Here is a 25,674-nt window from a genome sequence, read left to right as displayed (position 1 = left end):
GTAATAAAGAAGGGGGCGTGGGCCCAGACAGCGTCTCAGGCAGTGTTGCAGCAGCATGTGGTGCCAAACTTGGCATGGGTGGAGGCCAAATTCCTCCGCCAGGCGGTCAAAGGGTTTCATTCAGGTTCTCATTGTCCAGGACCTGGTCCAGAGTGTGTATGCCTGCCTCTATCCATGGGGTCCAGTAAAGGGCTTGGCAAAAACAATGCCTATGCTGTTGTTAACCCATAAGCGCACTTTAACGTGAAACACCGGTCTACCCCCAGTAGGCGGTGGGCGCATTGCCAGGCCTTGTGTGTGGCCTGTAGCACATGGTGTGGGGGCTCGACAGGCAGAAGTCTCCATAGAGAGGATCGAGTCCCTGGCCTCCAGCGAGCAGTAGGCGTTCCATGTTGACCCATTGTGGTGGGTCCGGGGTACCGGGGAGCAAGTATGCCAGTTGTGAGAGATCGAGGGCTAGGCTGTAGTGCTCTACAGACGGGAGTCCCAAGCCCCTGCACGAGCTCCGTGCCATAAGCTTGACCGCAGCCAGACGGGGCTGTGAGGAACCCCACGTAAAGGACCTGATTCGGCAGTCTATGAGGTGCAAAGTGGACAGAGGCACGTCATCGGGAGCATACCCAGCATATACCTGAAGCACAGCAGCGGGACCATCCGTACCGCCTGCACCCTACCCCACATAGAGAACCCAAGGAGGGACCATTTCTCAAAGTCCAGTTTCATTTGGGTTATCAGGGGGGGTCAAAGTTATCCGCGACCATCCTCTCCAGGCCCTTATTAACCAGTATCCCCAGATATTTGAGGCGAGAATGCTTCCAACGAAAAGGAAATCCGTGAATGGACGCTTTTACGGTGCCAGTGGAAAGCAGCAGTGCATTGCTATTGTCCCAGTTTAGCTTGTATCCAAACAGGGCTGTAAAGCCATAAATAGCATCTAATAGGGCCGGTAAGATTCGGTGTAAGTCTGTAAGGGTGAGCAGGACATCATCCGCGTAGAGGTTTATTATAGATAGCCCACTGATGAGGGGAGAGTGAAGTATCGTGGAAGTGAGGGGCTCCATGGCCAGGAGAAACAGGAGGGGGAAAAGCGGGTACCCCTGACAGTTGCCCCTTCTTATCTGGAAGGGTTCGGAGAGAAAACCCCCGCAGTTGACCTGGGCAGTCATACAGCAGTCGCAGCTTGGCTATGAACTGCCCCTCTCCCCAGGTCGAACTGTCTCATTGTCGGAAGAAGTAACCCCAATCAATGCGGTCAGGCACTTTTTGGGCGTCTAGGGAGAGGGCCACTGCGTCTTTCAGCAAGTCTTTGGACGTCCACATGTTATGAGCGAGGGTGCGGAGATGGTTCCTAGAGAAGCAGCTTGTGATGAAGCCCACTTGCGTGTGGTGTATCAGGGAGGGGATGACCTCACTGAGGCGCAGCGCTAAAATGCTGGCAAGGCTTTTAATATCTGCAAAAGAAACAATTGATAGACGGAATGCTGGACAATGTAAACATTCACCCCCAGTCACAAGGATCTGGGTTTAAATACATCATTCTTTTCCTCACCACACAACTCCAGTTTGGACCCAGCAATATGCAAATCAGTCTTGACCATGTTCCTTATGGGAACATTCCGGCCTGAACTGCCAAGCCGGGTCCTCCCTGGACCGGAAACAAGCATCCTGGGACCGGTTTCAGGGCATCACCCTTCATCAGCCAGGCTAGCTTGAATCCAGTGGTGTACTGAGCCCAGGACTCGCGTCTGGGCATACCCTTCCCACTTAGGGCAACATATGCAAAAGAAACAATTGATGGGCGGAATGCTGTACAATGCAAACATTCACACCCAGTCACAAGGATCTGGGTTTAATCCATCATTCTTTTGCTCAACACACCACCCCAGTATGGACCAGCCATATGCAAATCAGTCTTGACCCTGTGTCTTTTGCTTAAGGATTTTAATATCGCCATTCAGCAGGCAGATGGGCCTATAGCTGCCGCAAAGTAAAGGGTCCTTCCCAGGTTTGGAGAGGACTGCAATCACGGTTTTGTTGGAGACAGGTCCTAGAGATGCCTTCTGTTCTGCCTCCCGGAATGCGGCGTGGAGGAAGTCAACGACCTCCTCCCCGACCAGTTACAGAACTCCATGGGGAAGCCATCTTCCCCTAGGGCATTGTGGTAGGGCAGTTTGGAGATGGCCTACGCAATCTCGACTTTGCTGATCTCCCCTTCCAGTAGTTCCCTACACTTGTCCAGCAGGCAGGGCGGGAGGGGAGGGGGCTGTAATTTTTCTTATAAATTTTTTCTTCATTTTTAGATATTGGTGGTGGGATTTTTATTTTGTGTTTTATTTTACTTTTTGACTGTTTTAGTGTCTCTAAATGTTTATACGCATGTTTTCCTAAATTAAGCTTGGCATCTTTGTACCACTGCTATTAAGTCCAGGTTTCAAAACAGAGTGTGTTTGACCTGACAGGTCTTTTGAGTTATTACTTTGTTATAGATCACATCATCCCCAACTTATAACCTATTTTCTTCCATTAAAAGACTTCCCCAACAACACTGGCAATGAAGCAGACTCATTTTCATGGATGTGCATAAGTGATCTGAAAAATTGTGCGACTCACAGAGCAAGATACCCAATGGCTGAAGTTGGCTGATTCACTGTCCCATGCTGAATGCTGTCGTGGATGGAGGCAGAGTGTAAATGACACTCATACAGACCATTGGCAGAAGAGGACTGATCCAGAGTCCCTCTCTCTCTATACACAGAGAGGCGGAGAGATTGAGATTCCTTGTAACATAATACCAGCCTCAGGCTTTAACACAGTGTGATAACGATCCACCTTGCATGCCTACTGCCACAAATGACTACGGCATTTAACACATGCTGTTCACAATAAGCCAAGACTACCAGACTTTTTACAATACAAAGATAAAACCTATGGAATATGACATATTTCCCAATGAACCAATAAGATCTATCGATTTTCCCATTGGCTTGACACCTTAGCGAACCGAGGTCTACTGAAGTATGCATAAGCTCGCTACCATCATGCATGCAGTTAGAAAAATACAAATATGTATAGAATTACAGTTGGCAAAACAATATGCAACTTCTTTCAAAATGGTCTAACACGAATCATCAGATTGAATATTTTCTACCCACAGGGATTGTCCAGCACTAAAGCCTTTTCTTTCTATAGTTCTAGTTATCCATAGTTATCAATGAGATTTAATATAACAATTACTTCTCTGCAGGTTTAAAAAAAAATTAATAACAATCCATCTGTAAATTCCTATTGACTTTAGTATATGCTTTTCACACAGGCCTTTATCATAACTTTTGACAATAAATAGATAAGGCAAACTGTCTTGATCATTGGCTTGCCACCATAACCAATGCTGTCCTGCTGTAGAGATCATATGCTTTCCCACCAGGAACTAATGCAGTGCAATCACGTTTTTTAAGTGAAAGGATAGAACTTTTTCCCAATGAAACGCTGTACCAAATAAAACCAACAATGGGGCAGAGCCTAAGCTTCTTTTATAGTAGTTCTTATGAAAACTTCCTTTGTTTTTCATATAAGACATAGCGACACCTCCCCTGTTAAGGCAGACCTAAATGGGTATTCCCTACAAACTAAGGAAGCTTATATAGACCGTTGTAGAAAGCATCAGCAGACATTGTCTACCCTGTAATACGATCAGTGCACCATATCGCCTTTTAGTGCAAAACTAAATTAGGACTCAATAATAATAATATTGAAATTTGTGGAATGCATAGTTACTTCAGCCTAAGCGTCCAAGCGCTAAGGTTTCTATCCCAGAGTCCAGAACAGACGAACCACTAAAGAGGAACAATTAAGTGGATCTAAAGAGCCAGGTTTTCCAGAAGCTCTGTTTTTTCCTGCCTAAGCAAAAAGGGAAGAGAGTTCCACATCTCAGTGGCCAAGAGGCGAAAGGAGCATCCTCCAATGCAAACCATTTTAATAACAGGGATACAGGCCCGAGAGGCCCCAGCTGATCTCAAACTTCTCCTTGGGGAGTAGGGCGTGAGTAGAGGGTGCAGATACCATGGGCCTTTATAGTAAAAGACTCTGTAACAATAGCACATGGCTTTAAAAAGAAACCCTTTCCTTTAGTGGTAGCCAGTGAACTTTCAGAAGAGCAGGAACTGTAGGGGAATGTCTTGGCAGATTTAACAACAGTCAAGCTGCTGCGTTCTGCACACGCTGGAGTCTCATCAGTCGTGGCTGAGAGAACCCCAGATACAAAACATTGCAGTAGTCCAGTTTGGACATATTCAGAGCCTGGACCACTGCCTTCCTGACTGCTTCTTTTTAGTAATCCGAGGATCTTTTAAAAAGTTTTTAATATCCCAAAGTATTGTCCCGATGGGCTTGTGATTTGACTATCGAATGAGAGCTTTGAGTCAACCCAGAAACTGAGATTTTTAAGTCTAGAGGCCCAAATCAGAGGCTACTTGCCAAGGATAAGAACATCAGTTTAGCCAGCATTTAGCTTGAGACAACGGAGCTTCATCCACTCAGCCTCCTCCTATTGATGAATTTTCACTTTTTCATCCTACTTGTATTTAGACGTTCTTGAAAAAATTTCTTTGCTGAGAATTAAAATTGTGCAATTTTACTTAAATTGAACACACTGGAAAATGATTACACCTAAAGGTTGAATCCCACATCACAAATGGGCTATCACAGTTTACATGCAACAGATCTTATAGGCATCCTAAGGTAAATTCTTGAGGAGGTAATAAATGTTTAATGCCCCTCATACTGAATGAAAGCCTCATAGGTATCTACTTATTGACAAGGCCAAAAAGGTGGATTGGTAAAATGGTCATATTTTCTAACTGCAAAGATAGCAGCATCTGCTTTTTGTGATTCAATTCTAAATTAGAAAACTCCTGGCTTCAAAATGAATGTGAATTCACTCCGAATTTTGGATGTTTCTACAGACCGTTTTTTGTCAGCTGAAAGTGGCTCCTATGCTGCCAGAATACTGCAGATAGTAACACTGCTGTAATGCACTGATAGTATCCATTCTCGTCAACGATGCACTTCTTCCTCCATGGCCAAATGCAGTTTATTCAGAATGTGACAGCTCACCTATTACTGGAGGACAGGGAAAGGCTCCTTATGCAATTTTTGCATTTGCTTACAGATCCAAACTCAGGGTGTTTTTCAAAAATGTATAGCCAATCATTTGATGTAGTATAATGAACCCCCCACCACCTTTTGACAGAAGCCACAGTACATCTATTTCCTTTAATGTTTTAATATCCAAGTGCGATCAGTGTTTTGCCATGTGCAAGACAACAAGCACTCTTTATGACCTATAGAACATATTTTTTCTGATGAATCACATTTGCCCAATACCATGCTAACTGAACGCCTACCTTATTGCCAAAAGCCTGTTTGTGTCATCATCTTTTACTTTATATACAGTTTCACAGTAAAACCGTAAAAGACAACAAATAGAACAATACATCAAGCGTCACTCATACACTTCCAAATCTTATGGCCCATGATAAAAAAAAACTGTTTAAGTCACATAGATATTGTTAAACAAAACCAGTAAGTCTCCAGTACCATCGTCGAAGGTCCAACACTTTCCTCTGAATAATCTCTTCCAGAACAGAATGTTGAGGACATTCTCTGTGTTGTTGCTTATCCTTCTTAACTGCACTTTTCTTCTTGGATCCTTGTTTCTTTATGTGACCTGCAAAACAACTGAGTTACACAAAGTAGAACACAAACAAAAGATCCAAACACACTGCTGTTCAAGGAAACAGCATACTGTTTATTCTATCTCAGGGTGGGAAAAGTTTTTGTTTTCAAGTACAGAAGCACAAAGTGGTTTTAACACGCTACTATGATGGCTATGACAAGAGTAATAAGTATGTTTAGAGCACTGCCAAATTCACATACGTAAACCTTTACCACAAACTAGCCAAAATCACATTTTAGTATTAATTTTTATATTCATTATCCACTTGGAGGGGGATAGGGAGAGGTACGCCTCACCGTGATATCTCTGACCAAGTACCAACACAAGAAACACCTTCATCCTACACGGGCCCATATATAAGCGGCATGCTGTTTCTGTAATGCAACATTACACTGCTATATGACAGTGCTAGAAATCCCTCGTAGCATTGTTGATAAAAGTGATGTTTTGTATCAAGCATTGTTCGACAGAAAACCCATTAAAAAAATCTATATTTTTTTTAAATGTCTTTTTCACGGCAAGGCTCAACCTTTTTTGCAATAGCCTTTTTTAAGGAAGATCTTAAAAAAAATACATAACCCTTCTGAAAGATTAATCTAGAGACTAATGCCTAATATGTGAAAGGACTAGTACACAAGACTGACCTATACCCTTCCATTTTGGGAACGTTGAAAGCCACTAATGCCGCTTTACAGCTGGGTGAAAGGGAATGAGGTCTTTGAGGATCTATGATTCTGTGAATCCCACAGCTGTGAGAGATACAAAACAAATGCAACAGTAGTGATCTTTGCATGTTGTCTAGAGCCTCCTACATTTGCAAGTTGTAGCAGACTAAAGATCCAAAAGTAAACATGACATAACTCACATCAACTCCGATTGCCTCTTTTAAAACTTTATCCTCTCAGCTCTTGACCATAGTTCTTGCTCACATCCCTATTTGAGTTCTCAAGATACGAAACACTACTAGCTGAGCAACTGAAGAGGTTCCGCACCATGGTAATCCTTGGCACCCATAAAGTGCTTATAAGCAGGCCCTCAGTGCAGTAACTACAGCCCATGTCCAGGCTAAATCAACATACTACTTGACCTTCACTCTTGGCCAGTCAGAAACTGCACAGCAGAGCCAACTCTTGACTTATAGTCCACAAACAATAGGAGATTAGCAATTTCACACATTTTAAAATCGAATCCAAACATTTAGCAATCTTCTCATTTTCTCTCTACATTTATAAATGCTGCCTTCAGCCACCACTCACCCTAACCAATTAGGGTGTTTCACCTCAACCTTGCAGGGATAAGTCAGCCCCATACTCCGGTCAGCCAACCAATTATTTGCTGTTGGTTATTTTACTCTAAATGATTTACAATTTTGATTGTCATAGCCTTCCTAAAAAGAAAAGCAGAGAGCCAAACTCTTGATTCATTTAAACGATTGTCCACTGCCTTAACTTTCCTTTGTCTACAAAACACTGTACAGAATGGTCTTGAACCAGTTCAATTGCTATCTCTCCACCTTCAGTTCATTTAATCCATAGGAAATGGAATTTTTACCTATCCCATTCCACAGACTATATTATGATATTCTCAATTTATTTAATCTCTGATCACCACAATTACCTATTCTATTTCCTCATTCTCCTCTCCACAATGTTTCTCAAAATCATACAATCTTGCCTGCAACCTTCGCCTTTGTTTGGTTAAGAACTGAACTTGGTATAGCATTAGAATAAATCTTCCTCCCAATGTATTTCCTCCATCTGGACCTTCTGATGCTCTTCACATTTATTACGGACACCCCCTGCCTATGATTGTTGCTCCAAAGTTCAGTCAATGGATACTTTCTATTTTTCCTTTATGCCACCTACTTTTACTGACTTCATCTCATTGTTTGGTTTTTCATACCACCGATACACAGGAATAATTATTTTAGCATTCTATCCTTCCCTTCTATTACCACCTCTTTCCAACTAATGTTTTTTGTTTCAATGACGTCAGACAAGGGACAGTTTTCTCTCTTATGCTCATGTCATCAGAGACAGAAATTATTAACTTATCTGCACCTAAGCATTCCGTCTACATGACCCTAGTTTGCCCATCAACTTCCACCAATACTTCCTCTGTTGTTAGGATCAGAGGAGTACAATTTAAATTATGTATGCCACCTACAGGCCTTCACCGCATCTATCTCCAAAGCTGGCAACTTTATGTGCGCAAACTAAGAACAGCATCAACTGCTTCCCTTCCAGGGAGCTATGTCCCTGATTAACATGAGCAACCAATGTCATATTACAATGCTTAATGACTGGACATATCAAATGACTCCCCTTGACAAAATAAGTAATCTTGCCCCATATATGCAATATTATCTGCCAAGGTGATCAAATATCACATTGTAGAGGTGTCAATAGGAAAGTTAGCCATTAACATGGGCCTGGTATAAGCCACTTACCTTATTGTTCATAGGAATCCATAGCTTGCCTCCCATTCATCTCACCTCTCACCCACAAGTATCCCATTGAAAAATAATATAAGCCTCCGCCTATTCTCCTGGCAGACAGGAGCTCTTTTCGAGAAGACGACATACCTATGTACAATTTGCATAAACGTGAAAGATTTGCGCATGGGCACCACATAACAAATATTCAGCATTTCCCAGTAAGGCAGGAGGTCTTTGCAGACACACTACTACCATCTACAGAGTGAGTACAGTATACAAATGTGTCAGAATGTCAGGCTGACATCACTATGAGAAGCATTACCTTCTCCTGAGGGACGAGAAAAGTTGATCAGCATAATGAAATGTCATAATGAAGCTTTTCTTTACAGCTAAAAAGTATTGGACTGGAGTCTTGCCCGATTAGTTAGTAAACATTGACTTGCCCGGAACAAACCGAATTTAAGGTTGCTCAACCTTTCAAAGATGACACTGTAGGTTCTGTGAGAAAAGATTCTCTTCCAGGTTCATCAATGTTTGGGATTTAACAATATCCAAAACCACTTTGGGTTGCTTTAAAGGACTTGTATCAAGATGGGGACTACGACCTAAAATAAGGAGATGGAATAATCAGAGAAACAGGGACATTTTGATTTGCCCTGCTTTCAGAAAGATCTAGAAAAGAATCCCACATACAAATGACATAATGAATAGTGTGAGGGGGCCTTTAAATATTGTGCTCTCAACAGTAGAACGTGATGATGTACCTTGTAATGTGTCCATCTCTAATTATTAATGTTGGTTATCCTTTAACTTGCATCCAAAATGATCCACTGTATGACTTAGAGGATCTAAATAATCTTTGGAAAAGGAGGTGAAAATCATAACAGTCCTTGGTACCTCAATATTATTTAGGAAAGTCAGTACATGAAGTCTTGATTGAAAAGTCACTGAATTTGCGTTCGATGAGGGCTTTGATCCGAAGGGGAAAATTGTAAAGTAGTATTATTAACTCTCACACCTGACTAAGAAATCCTTGGTAGAGACACTTAAAAACTGAAGGCATCAAAACCCTATAAATTACTACGAGCTTCTTACAGATCAACAATTTTTCTTGCCAGCGAAATGTTCAGTATTGGAAGTTCTAGAATAACGTGTGGCACCCTTTTACTGGCCTCCACATAACCTTCAAAGGGAACAGGCACACAACAGCTGGCTTATTAGCCCTAAAGAACAGTGCGACCAATCCTAGCAATCAGAAAAGTAAAACCCGCTAGTGCATCTTGTCATACAGTCATCTATTGTGCCTCTAGGTTATTAAGCGAGTAGACACCAAAACTGTGCACACAGGCGCACGCACACCACCAATGGTTTAGCATATATGCATTTATTTACAATCCATGCCTCATAGAAATTCTGAGCAATATTTAGAACATCTTCATCTGTAACGTAAACTGATATATCAAAATGACGAACGGCATTGCATTGATTGCAGCTGTTATTAAACAGAATAAAATAAAAAACAACAATGAAAACATGTTATTTATCATTAGACTTTTCAATGGTTGGTTTTGTGGAAAATGTGTAATATTTCACTCGGCATAAGCGACAGCCATTTTGGCTGTGGTGTCCATTTAAGTTTCCTTCGTAATTCTCCCGTCCTCTGCTGCTCGTCTTTTTCTGCCTGTGCTATCTATTTTAGTTGACTTCCTGACTCAGCTAAAAGCAACGTACGTGCTTGTAGCTGCCAGTGCAACTGGTCATAGATGTTGACTGCCAATCATTTACTGCTGCCATAAGTATTTCTGCTCCCCCTCCCACTTTGCTGATCATGTGGTTTTTCATCTGTCCTTGTTTGCTGATAACTATTTCTAAAACGTGTTCTTCCTATTTCTGTTCACATGCTTACACTGCACAAAACCTGTATATAAGACCTGTGTTCTGTGGATTCAATGCACTACCTCCACACAGCACTTGAGAGTGTTGTGTGGACGTGGTCCCACTCATGAGTGATTAATAAACTTTTTTTTTATTTCCAACTTCAGTGCCGATCTCTATTTTGTTGGTCTCTGGACCGTGGACAAGAGGATGACCCTGCACCAGTGTACCCTCAAAAAGGTACATTTCCACAGTTTGATCACTTAAACCTTATTCTAACTAGACCCTGTACTGGTTAGACGTAAGTAATGCTGTTAACCCAAGGCAGAAACAAGACATAAACACATTGAAGCCTACTTTTGAAATTGCAGGCATATAGGACTGCCCATCAGAAGTGCCTCATTCTTTCCCATCTAATCAGAAAGCCAATATCGCTCTCCTGAGACATCCCTCCAAGACTCTAGCTCGAGATATGGCTTGAGCGAGCTATAAATTGCAAGTGCTGGTTGCAGACTTCTTTGTGTTTTTTGGCTTTGGCCCAGCGGCATCCCATCCAGCCTTCACGATCTCACTCTTTTGACTTAAAAAAGGGCTTACACTGGAGATCTAACCACTCACCTCATTGGAAATAAATACCCCGATGTATCTCATTGGTTAGATCCAATTACAATGATCTCGCCTTCACATTTGGAAGAATCAGATTAAGGCTACTTCACACTTGGAAATCGCATGTGCCTTTGAATTTATCTTTTTTTCCGACTGACAATGACCTCTCAAGGTCAAATTTAAGTCACAGTACAGTTTAAGCTAGAAAACATGACCTATGATTGTTTTCTCTGCTCGGATGTTTGAACTATAATTGCACCTCACACCTGTGTTACCTCAATAATTGGAACATATCCCAGGATCATAGGAATCCCTTTGTACGGAAAGATGTTCTCCGTGCAAGCTCCAGAAACATTCTCAAAATGTGTTTTGCTTTGAAAGCATTAGCTGAAGTCTCGGGATTTTCAATGCTCCAATGACCTTGGATGACAGTCAAAGACTGCAAGTTCCAAAAGATGCTTTAAGTACAACAGAATAAGTAACTTCTGAATTACTTTCCGTTCTAACAGCAAAACCACACATATTTTAGTCACACATTGGCATGTTAGTAAGATAAAATGAATATGCTACTTACCAGTATGCATCTGTTCTTGGCATGTAGGGCTGCTGACATTCATATCTGTGCATAGATCGCCGCCTAGTGTTGGGTCCGGATGTTTGCACGTTGTTGTCCTGGAAGAGTCTTCGAAGTATCCTTGGATAGGTGACTCCTCCCCTGGACTACAGTGCGCATGGGCATCCTCTCCATCCTCAGATTGTTTTTCGCCATTGTGGCAGTGATGGAGTAGATACAGAAAGTGATGACCATGCTTGCAGTAATTCTGAGAGCTGCAGCTGCGACAGGCGCCGGGGAGGAGGGAGGGCGATATGAATGTCAGCAGCCCTACATGCCAAGAACAGATGCATACTGGTAAGTAGCATATTCAGTTCGAGGCATGTGGGCTGCTGAATTCATATCTGTGCATAGAATACATAGCAGTGCCCTCTATTAGCGGCGGCTACCCGTGCCAGCTGCAGCGGTCTGAAAAAGTGTCTTGAGAACAGCCTGTCCTACAGCTGCCTGCTGTTTTGACTGCACATCTACACAATAGTGTTTTGTAAATGTGTGTGTAGTGGACCATGTGGCTGCTCTGCATATATCATGCAGGGGAATATTTCCTAGGAAGGCCATGGAAGCCCCCAACTTACGTGTTGAGTGGGCTCGTGGTGGAATAGTTAATGTGCGTTTTGCCTTTTGATAACAGATTTGAATACACTTAACTATCCATCTGGCTATCCCTGCTTTGGAGATGGCGTTACCTTTGTGGTGTGGGGCAAAGGCAACGAACAGTTGTTTTGTCTTCCTGAAGGGTTTAGTCCTGTCGATGTAGTACATGAGGGCCCTCCGTACATCTAGTGTATGTAGTGCCCTTTCTGCAACAGTTTGTGGGTTTTGGAAGAAAACGGGCAGTTCAATAGTCTGATTCATGTGGAACTGCGATATTACCTTGGGCATGAATTTGGGGTTGGTACGTAGTACGACCCTGTTGGCGTGAACCTGAATAAATGGCTCTTGAACGGTTAGTGCCTGGAGTTCACTAACTCTTCTTAGGGAAGTGATCGCTACCAGGAAGGCCACTTTCCAGGTAAGGAATTGAATCTCGCATGAGTGTAGAGGTTCAAAGGGTGGACCCATCAGGCGTCTGAGGACCAAGTTGAGGTTCCACATTGGAGCCGGTGGGTGACTAGGTGGAATGACTCGTTTGAGCCCTTCCAAGAATGCTTTGATGGCAGGCACTCTGAATAGAGAGAGGTGCTGCCTGGTTTGCAGATAGGCTGATATTGCGGTCAAATGGACACGTATAGAGGTGTACGCCAGATTGCATCGGTATAGGTGTAAGAGGTAACAGATGATGTTGTGGATGGATGCGTCCAGCGGGTTGATGTCATTATTACCGCAATAGATGACGAACCTTTTCCATTTGGCTGCATAGCAAGCTCTGGTAGTGGGTCTCCTGGCCTCCTTGATGATGTCCATACAGTCAGGTGGCAGGTTGAGATAGCCAAACTCTAGGACTTCAGGAGCCAGATCGCCAGGTTCAGCTGTTGCGGATCTGGGTGCTGAACCTCTCCATGGTTCTGCGTCAAATGCGCGGGTTTGATCCGCAGCCTTTGATGCGGCACCACGGAAAGTTCGAGGAAGGTGGTGTACCACGGCTGGCGTGCCCACGTGGGAGCAACTAGGACGAGTGTCAGGGAGTGTTGTCGGAGTTTGCGAGCCACCAGCGGTATCAACGGCGCTGGGCGAAAAGCGTACGCAAATCTGCCGGACCAGTTCATCCATATCGCATTGCCCTGCGACTGCGGATGTGGGAATCTGGCGGCGAAGCTTTGGCATTTTGCGTTTTCGCTTGTCGCGAATAGGTCTATCTCTGGATGACCCCACTGCTGGAAGTACGGTTGGAGTACTGATGGGTGTAACTCCCACTCGTGCATCTGGTGGCTGTGTCTGCTGAGCAGATCCGCCATCTGGTTGTCCTTGCCAGGGAGGTGTTCCGCCATGAGGAACATGTTCCTTTGAATGGCCCACTTCCACATGCTCTGAGCCAGATGAGACAACTGTGGAGAGTGTGTTCCTCCCTGTTTCTGTATGTAGTACATTGCGGTCATGTTGTCCGTCCGGATCAACACGACCTTGTTGCATAGATGTACTTTGAATGCCTTCATGGCTAGGAAGATTGCCATCAGTTCCAGAAGGTTGATGTGCATCTTCTTCTGTTGTGTTGTCCATAGTCCCTGCACTGTGTAGTGGAGTACATGAGCTCCCCATCCCTGGAGAGACGCGTCCGCTGTCAGTACTATCTGTGGGACAGGCTCTTGGAACGGTCGGCCCTTGCAAAGGTTTTGTGGATTCCACCAATGCAGAGAGTTGTATGCCCGACCGCTCACCAACACTAGGTCTTTCAACTGTCCTTGAGCCTGATTCCACTGACGTGCTAGGCACTCCTGAAGTGGGCGCATATGTAACCTCGCGTGCGGGACTATGAAGATGCAGGAGGCCATCATGCCTATCAACTGCATAAACACTCGCGCTGGAAGCGAGTGATTGGGTTTGAACTTGGAGATCAGCAGTTGTATGCGGTTGATCCTCACTAAATTTGGCTGAGCTGTGGCCGCCAGAGTGTCTATAGTCGCACCTAGGTACTGTTGTACGTGTGCGGGCTGGAGATGGGACTTTGGGTAATTTAGTGAGAATCCCAGACTGTGAAGAAGGTGAATGGTGCGGGACATGTGGCTTGCACATTGCTGGGCTGACTTCGCTTGAACGAGCCAGTCGTCTAGGTAGGGGTAGACGTGTATATGCTGTCTCCGTAAATGTGCTGCCACCGTAGCTAGGCACTTCGTGAAAACCCTGGGCGCTGTTGTCACGCCGAAGGGAAGGACTTTGAACTGATAGTGCTGCCCCTGAACAGTGAACCTGAGGTATTTTTTGTGTGAGGGGTGGATGGGTATGTGAAAGTACGCATCCTTGAGGTCCAGTGAGGCTAGGAAGTCTCCCTGCTTGAGAAGCGGAAGGACTTGCTGTAGAGTGAGCATGTGAAAATGCTCTGAAAGAATGTACTGGTTCAGGGGTCTCAGGTCTAATATAGGCCTGAGCGACCCGTCCTTTTTTGGAATTAAGAAGTAGAGGGAGTAAACCCCCGTACCCTGCTCGTGGATGGGTACGACCTCGATAGCGCCTTTTAGAAGCATACTTTCTACCTCTTGCTGTAAGAGCGTTAAGTGCTCTGAGGACATAGGACGGTTTCTTGGTGGTATTGTGGGTGGAGTGGAGGTTAACTCCAGACAGTAACCGTATTTTATAATATCTTTGACCCACCTGTCCGTGGTGATGGAGTTCCACGTGGACAGGAACCTTTGTAGTCTTCCCCCGACAGGTGTTATGTGGTCGGGAGGAAGGGAGAGGGCGTCACTGCTTGTTCTTGGGGGAGGACCTGGTGTTGCCGTAGCCACGTCCTCTGCCCTTTGTACTGGAGCCACGATATCCACCTCGGGTGTTTTTATCGTAGGTGGTCTGTGTATTGCCTTTGTTATACGTTTGTTGTGACCCCTGTCCTCTACCTCCTCCCTTGTTTCCGGGGCGACGAAAGGAGCCGCTCCGAAAGGACTGAGTTTGGAGAGCGCCCATGGACTTTGCAGTGTCCGTGTCCTTTTTTATCTTTTCGAGGGTGGTGTCAACCTCGGGGCCGAATAAATAGTCGGGGTTGACGGGCTGGTTCAGTATGTTGTTTTGTACCTCAGGCTTGAATCCTGAGATTCGTAGCCAGGCATGGCGTCGCAGCATGACGCTTGTGTTTATGGCCCTGGCAGCAGTGTCTGCAGCATCTAGCGCACATTTGATGGAAGCATTTGTGAGTAGCTGTCCCTCTCTGATAAGAATTTCCGCACCTTCTTTGAAGTGGTCAGGGAGATGTTGGAGGAGGTGCTCCAATGTGTCATAGTGCGCTCTATCGTAGCGAGCGAGGAGCGCTTGAGTGTTGGCTATGCGCCATATGTTGGCAGCCTGGGCGGCAACTCGCTTGCCGGAGGTCTCTAGCACCTTGGACTCTTTGTCCGGGGGAGGAGCGTCACCTGTCGTTTGCGAGTGTGCCCTCTTGCGAGCATTCGCTACGACGATGGAGTCGAGTGGTAATTGTCCTTTGATGTAAGTAGGATCCCCAGGTGCTGATCTGTATTTTTTATCAATCCTGGGGTTTATCACTCGTGCCCTGGTGGGTTCCTTGAAAATGTCCTTAGCCGGCTTGAGGACCCCCTTCAGCATTGGCAAAGTTTTCACATGTCTTTCTGAGGATGCAAAGGTGTCCATTAGAAAGTCATCCTCGATGGTATCCGAGTGAAGCTGTACCCCATGGTTATTTGCCGCACGTTCAATAAGTGCGTTGAACGCCGCAGTATCCTCCGTGGGAGATGTTTTCGCCCCATAGAGTTGTGGGTCCTGTGTATCGAGAGGTGCACTGGGGTCTGCAGGGTCGCCCCAAGTTTGATCAGGGTCCTGCTGGTCATCAGGGTCTGTGTCTACATGGTAGGGTGCTTGGTCCTCCATGTAGTCCTCCAATGCATCCGTGTCGGAGCGTGCGGGGGAGAACCGGTGTGGATCCTGGTAGGAGGAATGGAACGGTTCATAAAGGAGAGGTTCTGATTCCACAGGCAGCTTCCTTTTTAGTGGGATCCTGAAAGGGTCCAATGGCGGTTCCGAAGTTATTCTTCGGTCGTGGAGAATCATCCTGCCAGTGTCGGCGTCGATGACACGTGACGGCGACGTCTCGTCCGGTGGAACCGGAGTCTGGGTAACCCGTGTCCTGAGTTGGAACATCTTCGGGATTGTTGACGGAGGCAAGCCGAAGGTAATGTTGGCTGGCCCCGTTGAGGGTGCTGGAGCTCCTATCGGGCCGGAACCCGACGGGTCCTTGAGGGCCGCCGTGGTTTTGTTGCTTTGCGTCGCACCAGGCCGCACTTGGGGCGTCTTTGAGGCTTTGGCACCGGGCAGGTTCGTAGAGCCGGGCGTGGATTTTTTCGGCGCCGGCGGGTCTTCGAGTCGAGGTGTGGAGATCACCACCGACGTCCTCGGTACGTGAGGCTTCGGCGTCGTCGAGGGAGCGACGCGTGGCGAAGCAGGCGGTATTGCCCTCGGTGTCGTTGGCGTCGGTAGCCGAGTAGGTTTCTCGGTGCCGATGGCCTTTTTCCCTTTGCCGACTCCGATGTCGCCAGATTCCAGTTCGGCACCGAAGTCCCTCTTGGTGCGGTCGGTGCCGACGCGTTGCGCTGGCGTCGAAGGCGTTGAAGGCCTCGATCCGACCAAGGCTACTTTCAGTTTCGTTTGAACCGGAGCAGCTTTCGGTTTCGGTTTTGTGGTAGGGAAACCAGCTGGCTTATGCGGCAATGGCTGCCGCTGAACGTCCGAGGCCGGGCCCGAGGGCGGGGCCGAAGAACTACGGGATGGGTCTCGGGTAAGGCCCGAAGGCGATCCCTCGACCGGAGCCAAAGGCCGTGGCGCTGGTGTTTCTTCGGTTTGAACAGGTAGGCCTTGTTCATCATTGGAGCTACTCTCCTCGGCCCCTAAGGCCTCCTCGTCGTCTCCTACCTCGGTGTCGTCTTCACCTCTGTGGAAGAGTGACTCGTCGCCCCCGTCCGATCCGGGGTCGTGTTCGGAAACGGGACTGGAGGGTATGGCTTCTAAGTCTTCGACGTCGGCCTCGTCGAAGATGTCTGCTGGGGCCGGTGCCGCGTGCCGCGCCTCGAGTCTCGCCGCTCTTCGGTTCCTTAGAGTCTTCTTGGAACGGAACCCGGCACAGGCCATGCATGTCGATTCGTCGTGGTCCGGTGAAAGGCATTTGTTGCACACCGGATGGACGTCGATGTGTGGGTACTTCGCATTGCATACCGGACACCTTTTGAATGGCGTCCTGGATTCCATCGTCGAAGTCGTCGATGGACAGGTAAATGCGAAAGAAGTCGGTGCTGAAAAGTTAGTAAACTAACAAATTCTATCGAAACCCGATCGATAAACAGTACCGACGCGAACTAAAGGCCTTTTGGCCTCGACCAAATATTTTCCTAACTTGAGCTAAGATAGCACATCCGAACCCAATGGCGGAAAAAAACAATCTGAGGATGGAGAGGATGCCCATGCGCACTGTAGTCCAGGGGAGGAGTCACCTATCCAAGGATACTTCGAAGACTCTTCCAGGACAACAACGTGCAAACATCCGGACCCAACACTAGGCGGCGATCTATGCACAGATATGAATTCAGCAGCCCACATGCCTCGAACCATACCTTACTTTGTTAACGCACACGCTATAAAAGGTGTTAAATGTTAATTTTTAACTGCTCCACTGTGATATTGTGGGAAATTCACAACAATCCACAGGTGCTAACTACTATTGTATGCTAAAAGGTATACGAGATACACGAGAAAAGGGTACAAGACTGGTGCAGGAAAATTACATTTAATATATTTTTCTTCTCTCGTTGAACTTTTTATATTTATAAAACCTGTCTGAATGTGCAAAGCCGAAGATGGCCCCTGTACCAAAGTCTGCATCAAGATCTCAAGAGACCTTACCTCTTTGGACACATATTTTGTTCTAGATAACATGGGGAAAATTGCTCTTTTGGGGGAATTGGTCCTGGATGTATCCACTGTAGGACCCCATGGTTCTCATTAAGTGGACCATGAACCCTCCAGATGAAGGATTTGGCCAAACTCTCACCAAAAACAAGATGCTCCGCATGTGAACTATTTGGATTGTGGGGTGTCACTCACTTTATCCGAGGGCAAATATGCTGTTCAATGCTACATATGTACAGGTTTTGAGAAAAGGTACTTTCCTTCAAGGAAGCACTAACATATATTTACAGTGTGCGCAGTACTTCTACACAAGCAATAAATTGACTTGGTATAGAGGTTACAGCTTTCATACTGGTACTCAAAGATCTGTCACTTGAACTACTGTATCCTGCAATTAAAACATCCTACTAACTACAGTTTAAATGAAATAGCAACTAAATCAGAGGTTTTTTTAAAAAAACATAGCCTGATCAAAATAAATTACAGGTTTACCATAATTTCTTTAGGAATGGGTCAATTACTTATTGCAAGACAGTTTTTTTTCATCCAACACTTAATGAACAAAACTATGGCAGCCTAAAATGCTGCACATTTCGAAGAAAAAATATTTTTTTAATTTAACAAAGTGTCTGTTGCCAAACATTCAAAATATGATTACCATTCATTCATATGAAATCAGAACACCATTGACCACACACGCAAAATTAGATATAATTTAACATGGCAGTGCTAATCATGTTAATTTTCAATGTTCATCCACAGAAGCAACAGAGATGTACCTTTCTAGGACATCGAATGGAAGGACATCTAGAGTAAGAAACATATAATAACCATATTTTGCCAAACTAATCAATTTGACTTTATTTTTTTGACATTTTTTTCTTATGCAAAATGATAAATGCCAATTAATCATTGGCATTTATCATTTTGCATAAGAAAAAAATGTAAGGTTCTGGGTACTAATAAAAGGTATAGCTTTTTTAAACAAAATTAGTATTGGCATTTTTTTCTCACCACCCTTTCCTATTGCAAAACTGGAAGTGAACAACAAACCAAATAATTTCCTCACATGTATATGTACCTCAAATACAGTAAGGAAATCAAGTGCTGACCGGAAATGTTAAAAACTCCTGTCAGAATTACAGACCGGTGTTTTATTTCACACAGCTGGTAGGACAGAACTGCAACCATGTCCAGAGGTGTGCAAAACATGTTTTACTGAAACTGAAGAAACTAGTTGTTTGCTCTTCCTTGTCTGGTAGAAGCACATACCCAGAGAAATCGACTACTGTTAAACAGGTTTTGTTTGCATCGCAGATCTCCGGACACCATCAGAAATTCCTGTTCTCTTTCAAATCAACATTCTGGATGTTCTTCCCACTTTCCATTACATATCCTAGGCACTTACCTCTTGTGTACTGCAGCTACCTCGTTGAAACAACTAATGGTAGTAGTAAGCAATACATTAATGACCATTTAATATACCATTTTCATAAAGCTAGGAAATAGTCAGACTGGAGATAGCACTGGCACCCTAATTATTCCCGGCCCATAATCCCATAAAAACTACTATGCACTGCTTCAAATACTCCTATTACTATCTTATATGGATACCCAAGAGAAATATCACACTCATATTCTTCGTTGTAAAATATTACCCTGTATAATTGGGTTCACACAAGTCATATGTGTGGAGAATACGAGACTGCTATTCTCTCAAGAATGCATTTTTTCTTAAAATTCCAGATTTTAAGTGACTTATCGGCAGATCCTTGCCTGGGAAAGACCTAGGGGTCTAGTGTCTTTATAATGCTGTATGACTCAGGTAGTCGGAGTCATTTTCATAGAGATTGAATCCATTGAGTCATAAAAAGATATGTGGAGTCAAAATCAATCATAATAAAATGAAAGTAAAAATGTAAATAAAAACATTTTTTTAAAGCCTCCAATGTCATTGCCAACGCAAGGTGATAGCTAGTGGAACAGGAATAAGGTTGCAAACTTTTTTCCATCCCTAGCGGAATTTGGCTTTTACTCAAAGTGTGGCCAGCTAGAGGAATGACAGCCCAAGGTATGGAGTGTCTGGCAGGCGAAATGCCAAGCAAATCACACACCCACCCTTATCTGGAACAGATGAGAATAGTGGCCTACAGACTTTGGGGGGTTGAGCAGAAAATAGCTAGGGGGAGAAGGCATCTAAAGACAGGTCATAAGGGCTCCAGAATAGGAGCATTAGATGCCAGAGAGTAGATGCAGGGTGAACTGAAAATAGGGAAGTAATAAGACTGTGCCACCAGTTGAAGGTTAAAGGAGGGACATTTGAAGGCAGAGGAGTTCTCTTCCCATTCAAAACATGCTCCAGAAATCAATGACCTTCGTTTTGGAACATGCCGCACAAACTGCAGAACTTTTATGAAAGGAGGAGAACCGTACACTTCATTAACACTATTATTTAAACTTGAACACATCAAATAATGCCTTTATCTTGCTAAAGATAGGTTTTGACCTGAAGAAAACTATCTGTCCTCCTAAACGTAACTACTTTAAACATGCTTACACATTCCTAAAGGAGCATTTAATGACCTGTGGTGGCGATTCAAGGGGGCAATTGCAAAAGTGTCAGGAAAGGTACTGCATGCTGTAGGTTTTTATAGAAATAACCAACATATATCTAACTAAATCTAGAGGGTCTGTGGTATGGTAGCATGCTACAAAGGGAAAACGTATCCAGATCAGATACCTCCTGTTGTGAATATTTATATATCTTTTGGTATCAGTGGATACTCTCTTGAAATGTATGTTTGAAGCTCACAGTAACGTTCAACAAGACACTGGCAATACCAGTACCACATTCCTTCTTACTTACCTATTTTGCTTTTTGTGTTTGGTCCCATGCTGTGAAACTCGGATGTATCAATATCCCAGGCAAGCGGAAGAGTTCCAAGACTGCTAGAAAAAGACTCCAAATTGCTGTCTTCATCGTAAAGGATTTCCGATGCACCAGTCTGAAGCTCTCGGTAAGTAGACGCGTTGTTCAAGGCCACACTTTCTTGTAGGACTGGGCAAATAGCAGCATTAGGAGGTTTGTAAAGGGATGTTGCTTGATTGAGAAACGCATAGTCTGAACAGACAGTATAAAACTTTTCCCGGGTGTGAGTTACAGGACAGCCCCATGAAGAATTCCCATTTCCACTAGAACTTAGAGAACCAGTGGAAGAACCAGCAGAGGAATAACCCCTTACAGACTCGTAGAGATTTTCTTTCGGAGGTTTCTTCTCAGACTTGTGCTCTCGATTCCCAGAACCATTTGTCCTTTTAATATCTACAATGTTCTGCATTGAATAGAAGTACAATAAACTGTAACAATGAATAAGTGCCAGTCGATTATTTTGACATCATTCTTTCTGTTATCCGTACATCTCCATGTTAATAATGACCTGAAATGAAAAAATTTCATTTAGACATTAGCTACTGATGAAGTCTCATAAGCACGGACTACAAGTGAGTCCGTTCAAAACTGGTACCCAAGAGCCACAACAATGCCAGATTTTTATTACATTAAAGTGAGAAAAAAGTAGAATAGTTTATATCGTCCATGATAACACAAACAGCCTGATATAACTGAAGCCCTTGATGACCAATGTTACACGCCAAAGATTGTAATGTTTCATATTTGATTTAAGATGCTCATTAACATTGGTTGGATGGTGCATTTTTTTTTTTTAAGGCAGGGGCAATGTCAAATGTGTAGCAAAATACAGATAATACATTTATAGTCACGTTCTACAAACCATTACCACATTCAGAAAGAAGAGTGTCTTAATGAGGTTCAGACTACAAAAAAGTGAACAGATATCACTGTAATTATACAAATAATCTCATTGATTGTTTCTGCAAAACATTTCCCAGCAAACATACTAGTATGTATTACCCAAAAATCAACTCTATAGAAACACAACAGTCAAGGCTGTGCTTTGATAACATTCGCTAGTTTCATTCTTTACAAGCCGCTCCAAAAACCTCAAGGTGTGTGCCACAAATCTTTATGTATTCGGGGATGTGGGACGGTATAAAATATCTGCTTGTCTAAGGGTAACAATAACCCCGACATCTACTTCTCCGGTCAATAAATCCACTTGACCCATTTAGCTCAAAGGAGCAAGGTGCCAAATAATGAAATACTTCTCATTGATTCAAAGCTGGGGTACTGGCTTTTCTGATTTTTCCTGGGTTCATAATACATCAAGGTTTGATTTCTAGCAAGGCTCTGATAATGCTCGTTTCTGATTATACGGGACTCAAAACACGCAGGTGCTCTATTTGTGTCAAATCTTTGAATATTTACAGGCTATGCATAGGCAGAGGCTCTGTTTATGAATGAGAACTGTTTAGACCAGGTTTCTGATCATGGAAGAGTTCAAAATATGCCTGCACTTTCATTCTGCCAGAATTATGATTATAGCAGAGTTTTATCAAACATCATTTTTATAATTGTACCAATGCTCTTTCTTATTTTAGGTTCCAAGGAACCGTCTTTTGATTAATTTTTTTAAATAAGGGAACCAGATTAAACCAAAATTAAAAATATACACCAATGAAACAATTAACTTCGTAAAAATGTCATGCATTTCCCCCCAAAATTCCATACCGGCTATTCTTTAAAAACAAATGTTTTACACACTATACTATCTCTGGCACCAAATGTGCCTTGATTCCATAAATGACCTATATAAACATGACCTTACTAAACAAATAGAGCAAATACGTTTTTGTTCCTCAAAACAAGATCGCTTTAATTAAATAGAAAACTGAATGATTTTCCTTTTTCAACATACCCTGCCCACCAAAGCCTTTAAATCAACCAAAAATGGGCATATAATATGATAGCATTTTCGCTCTTGCTTCATTTTCCCAATCCACTCTCCAACTGAAGTGATTAATTGTGATTTCCACCTTTGCGACAGCAGGGCTCTGGTCACCAACAATTAAACATATAACAGCTTTTGGCATCTTGAGGTTAATTTTGAGATGGGATCATAAACCAATAATACCAACGAAGCCCTAGGTACAAGATGTATTTGGCAGATCTGCTCCAAATAGTGAAAAATTGTATTACAAAAATCTCCAAGAAGTGCCAGATTACATGAGATCAGTTTCCTACTTCAGTCAATTTGCATCTAAAACATAGGCCTGGAAATTCAGGGCTAACCTCATGAAGGAATTGGGAAGTTCAATAAATCAACCACTAAGCATAGAACTGTATTCTACGTCAAAATATTATAGGAGGACTTCAACCAATAGTTTCCCCTATCTGTGCCTTTATTTCAAGCCAAATTTTCCATCCATCCCCAGTAATAAATTCTATCGCCTTAGAGAAACCCTTTGCCCCCCCCATTTAGATACAGTGGTTTAGTCAATTCTTTCCCTTGGACCCAAGACCAAATTGGACAGATGAGCATGGATATAAGGAATCGAAAAGTACTTATAAAAGTCCATCTGCTTACTAAAAAACAATGTAGAATCTTATAGCAAACTATCTTGGGGGATTTAGGTCAATCTTAAAATGTCAATTATATTGTATTATTTTAAAATCAAATTCATCAGATTGTTCATAAAAATCACATATAGTTTGGATGTTGTTCGGAATATGAATATTAATTGTGCAAAATAGGCATAGTAGTATTCTCACATAATGGAGAGAGCCAATCTACCTTCCGCCACATTTCTCATGAAACATTTAGCACACAGGATAAGGTTAAGAAGAGAAAATTGAACAAGGGAAGAATCTCGATTTTTCTCAATGCCACCCTCCCCAAAAGGGGAAGGGGAAGCGATTTCCATTGCACTAACAGTGATTTACCTTTCGATGTCAATGGGCAGAAATTCAGCTCATAAATCTTTAACTTTGCTTGTATATCTAATCCCAAAGTAGCGCTTGGGTTTATTGTGAATACAGCCACAAACTCTGGTGACAGAATATCTGCCCCACTATTACACAAGATTACTTCAGTTTTCGTTTTATTGATTCTGTAGCCTCCTAGTGCTTAAACCTAGATAAGATCATACAAATTCTTGCGCAGTCTTCCTAGTGTCTAAAATTAACATTACATCATCCGCATAAAGCTTTATCTTACCCATCTGAGAAATAGGGGGCCAAATATCTCCATCGCTTTGTATTGCAAATGCCAAAGGTTTGATCAAAAAGGCAAAGAGAACTGAAGAAAGGGGACAGCCCTGTCTGGTTTCTCAAACTTTTACCATTCCTGTAGCTGATGCATTAAAAATATTTTTGACTCTGTGTTCTCACACATTTGCTGTATGAGCCTCGGGATCTTGTAGGGCATCTTAAATCTCTTTAGTGTGCTAAAAAGAGTCTCCCAGAAGACAAGGTCTAAGGTCTTCTCGGCATCGAATAAAATAATTGCGGCAGGAACTTGATTTGCAAATAAAAAAATCAAGAGCTTCTAGTAAATAATGCGTACTTTTGGCAGAGCAGAAGGAGGAGGTCATGGGACCCAGATCTATCCGTTGTTTCAGGCGAGCAAGACTGGGGCAAAGAATGGGGTCAAAGTTATAGGGAGAAGTCAGGAGGAATCTGTTTTTTTTTTAACAGAGGTCCTGTCCAAGAGAGATGGCCCTGCTAATTATCCACCTGGAACACAGAGTGTGGCAACCACAACTCAGGAAGAACAGAAGAGTTCTGCATTTAGGGGGAGGGGTGGCCGCAGACACTGTGCGAGGCCTACTGAGTATGTTAGAGGAAGAATTAAGAGAAGTTAAAAAAATTACTCAGAAAGGGATGGAGGATGAGTTGAAGATGAGGTTGTACGACGTGTTTACACAGTTTGGGAGCCTATCAACTAGAATAGATGTAATGGAGCAAAGGATATCCGAGTGTGAGGATAAGGTACACTCACTGGAAGAAGTAAATGAAAATTTGAAAAAGGAGATAATGTGGCTTAAAAATATGCAAGAACAAATGGAGAACTATTCAAGGCTCTCCAAACTACGGATTATTGGAATCCCAGAACATAAAGATGATCCAGTGGGAAACATTCCCTTGGTAGAAGGTTTAATTAAATCATACGAATTCTCGGATTAAACTCAAAATTTAACAATCATGCAGGCTCACAGGGGCCCTGCTCAAGCCTCTGGTCAAGATAAATACCCCAGGGCCATGCTGGTGAGCTTCGCAGTCTACAGAGTTAAAGATGTGATATTAGCAAAAGGTATCAGGGAGAAGTTGCTTACAAGGCAAAATAACTTTGTGCTCCTAATTTTCTCAGACATGACAGCAGAAACAGCTCAGAGGCAAGAATATAAGAATATGATTCCAAGGTTTCAAGCGGCTGGTGAACAGGCATCAATAATTCAACTTTCTAAATTTAAAGTACTGTTTAAAGGCACATTCCAAACATTTAGTACAGTTAAATAAGCTGCTATGCTTTTGAAATCAATGAGCTTATGTGGTGAATTGGACTTTTCTTCTAGATAAGGGGTGGGGCCGGAAGGAGAGGTGGGAGAATTTGGCAGTCAGTCATGCTTCCAAAGAATCAGTGGAGGAGGAGGATGCAAGGGGTGAGAGATAGAGTAGGGCTCCTGCCAAAGCATGTAGGGAGAGGAGGGTGGGAAGTAGGGATTTTGGGATGCAGTTAAAAAAGAGGTTGAAAAGAGTTAAACAAGTGAAGACATGTTACAGGCTATCCAATCTGAGTTTACATTGTGTAAATAGGCAAAATAGGCACTTTAGGAGAGGGAGCTTCCTGCATTGTGATTGTTTACTTGGAATTGGTTTTTGCATGCGTTCGTCCATTATTGGCTAAGGAAATGAAGCACTTTTGCAATTTGAAGCATTTTAGGGTATCTTTAAGCACTTTAGAGGGGGAGGTTTAGGGTTGGGTGATGATTGCC

At 43.4% G+C, this 25,674-nt stretch overlaps 1 protein-coding gene across 3 annotated transcripts in view; it reads right to left on the bottom strand.

Annotated features, from left to right (window-relative positions):
• BIVM (basic, immunoglobulin-like variable motif containing) overlaps positions 1-25,674 on the bottom strand; it is a 277,159-nt gene that overhangs the window by 230,475 nt on the left and 21,010 nt on the right. For all 3 annotated transcript variants that reach the window (XM_085622282.1, XM_085622284.1, XM_085622283.1), the window contains 2 exons: positions 20,630-21,200; positions 5,596-5,725 (listed from right to left, as the gene is read on the bottom strand). In XM_085622282.1, coding sequence (XP_085478408.1) covers positions 5,596-5,725; positions 20,630-21,101 — 602 coding nt within the window. In that variant the 5' untranslated portion in view covers positions 21,102-21,200. The remainder of the gene's footprint in view (positions 1-5,595; positions 5,726-20,629; positions 21,201-25,674) is intronic.

The sequence above is a fragment of the Triturus cristatus genome, chromosome 8, assembly GCF_964204655.1.
Source record: "Triturus cristatus chromosome 8, aTriCri1.1, whole genome shotgun sequence".
NCBI classification, from domain to species: Eukaryota; Metazoa; Chordata; class Amphibia; order Caudata; family Salamandridae; genus Triturus; species Triturus cristatus.
Note: the sequence above shows the minus strand (reverse complement) of the source record. Positions and strands in the feature narration are given on the sequence as shown.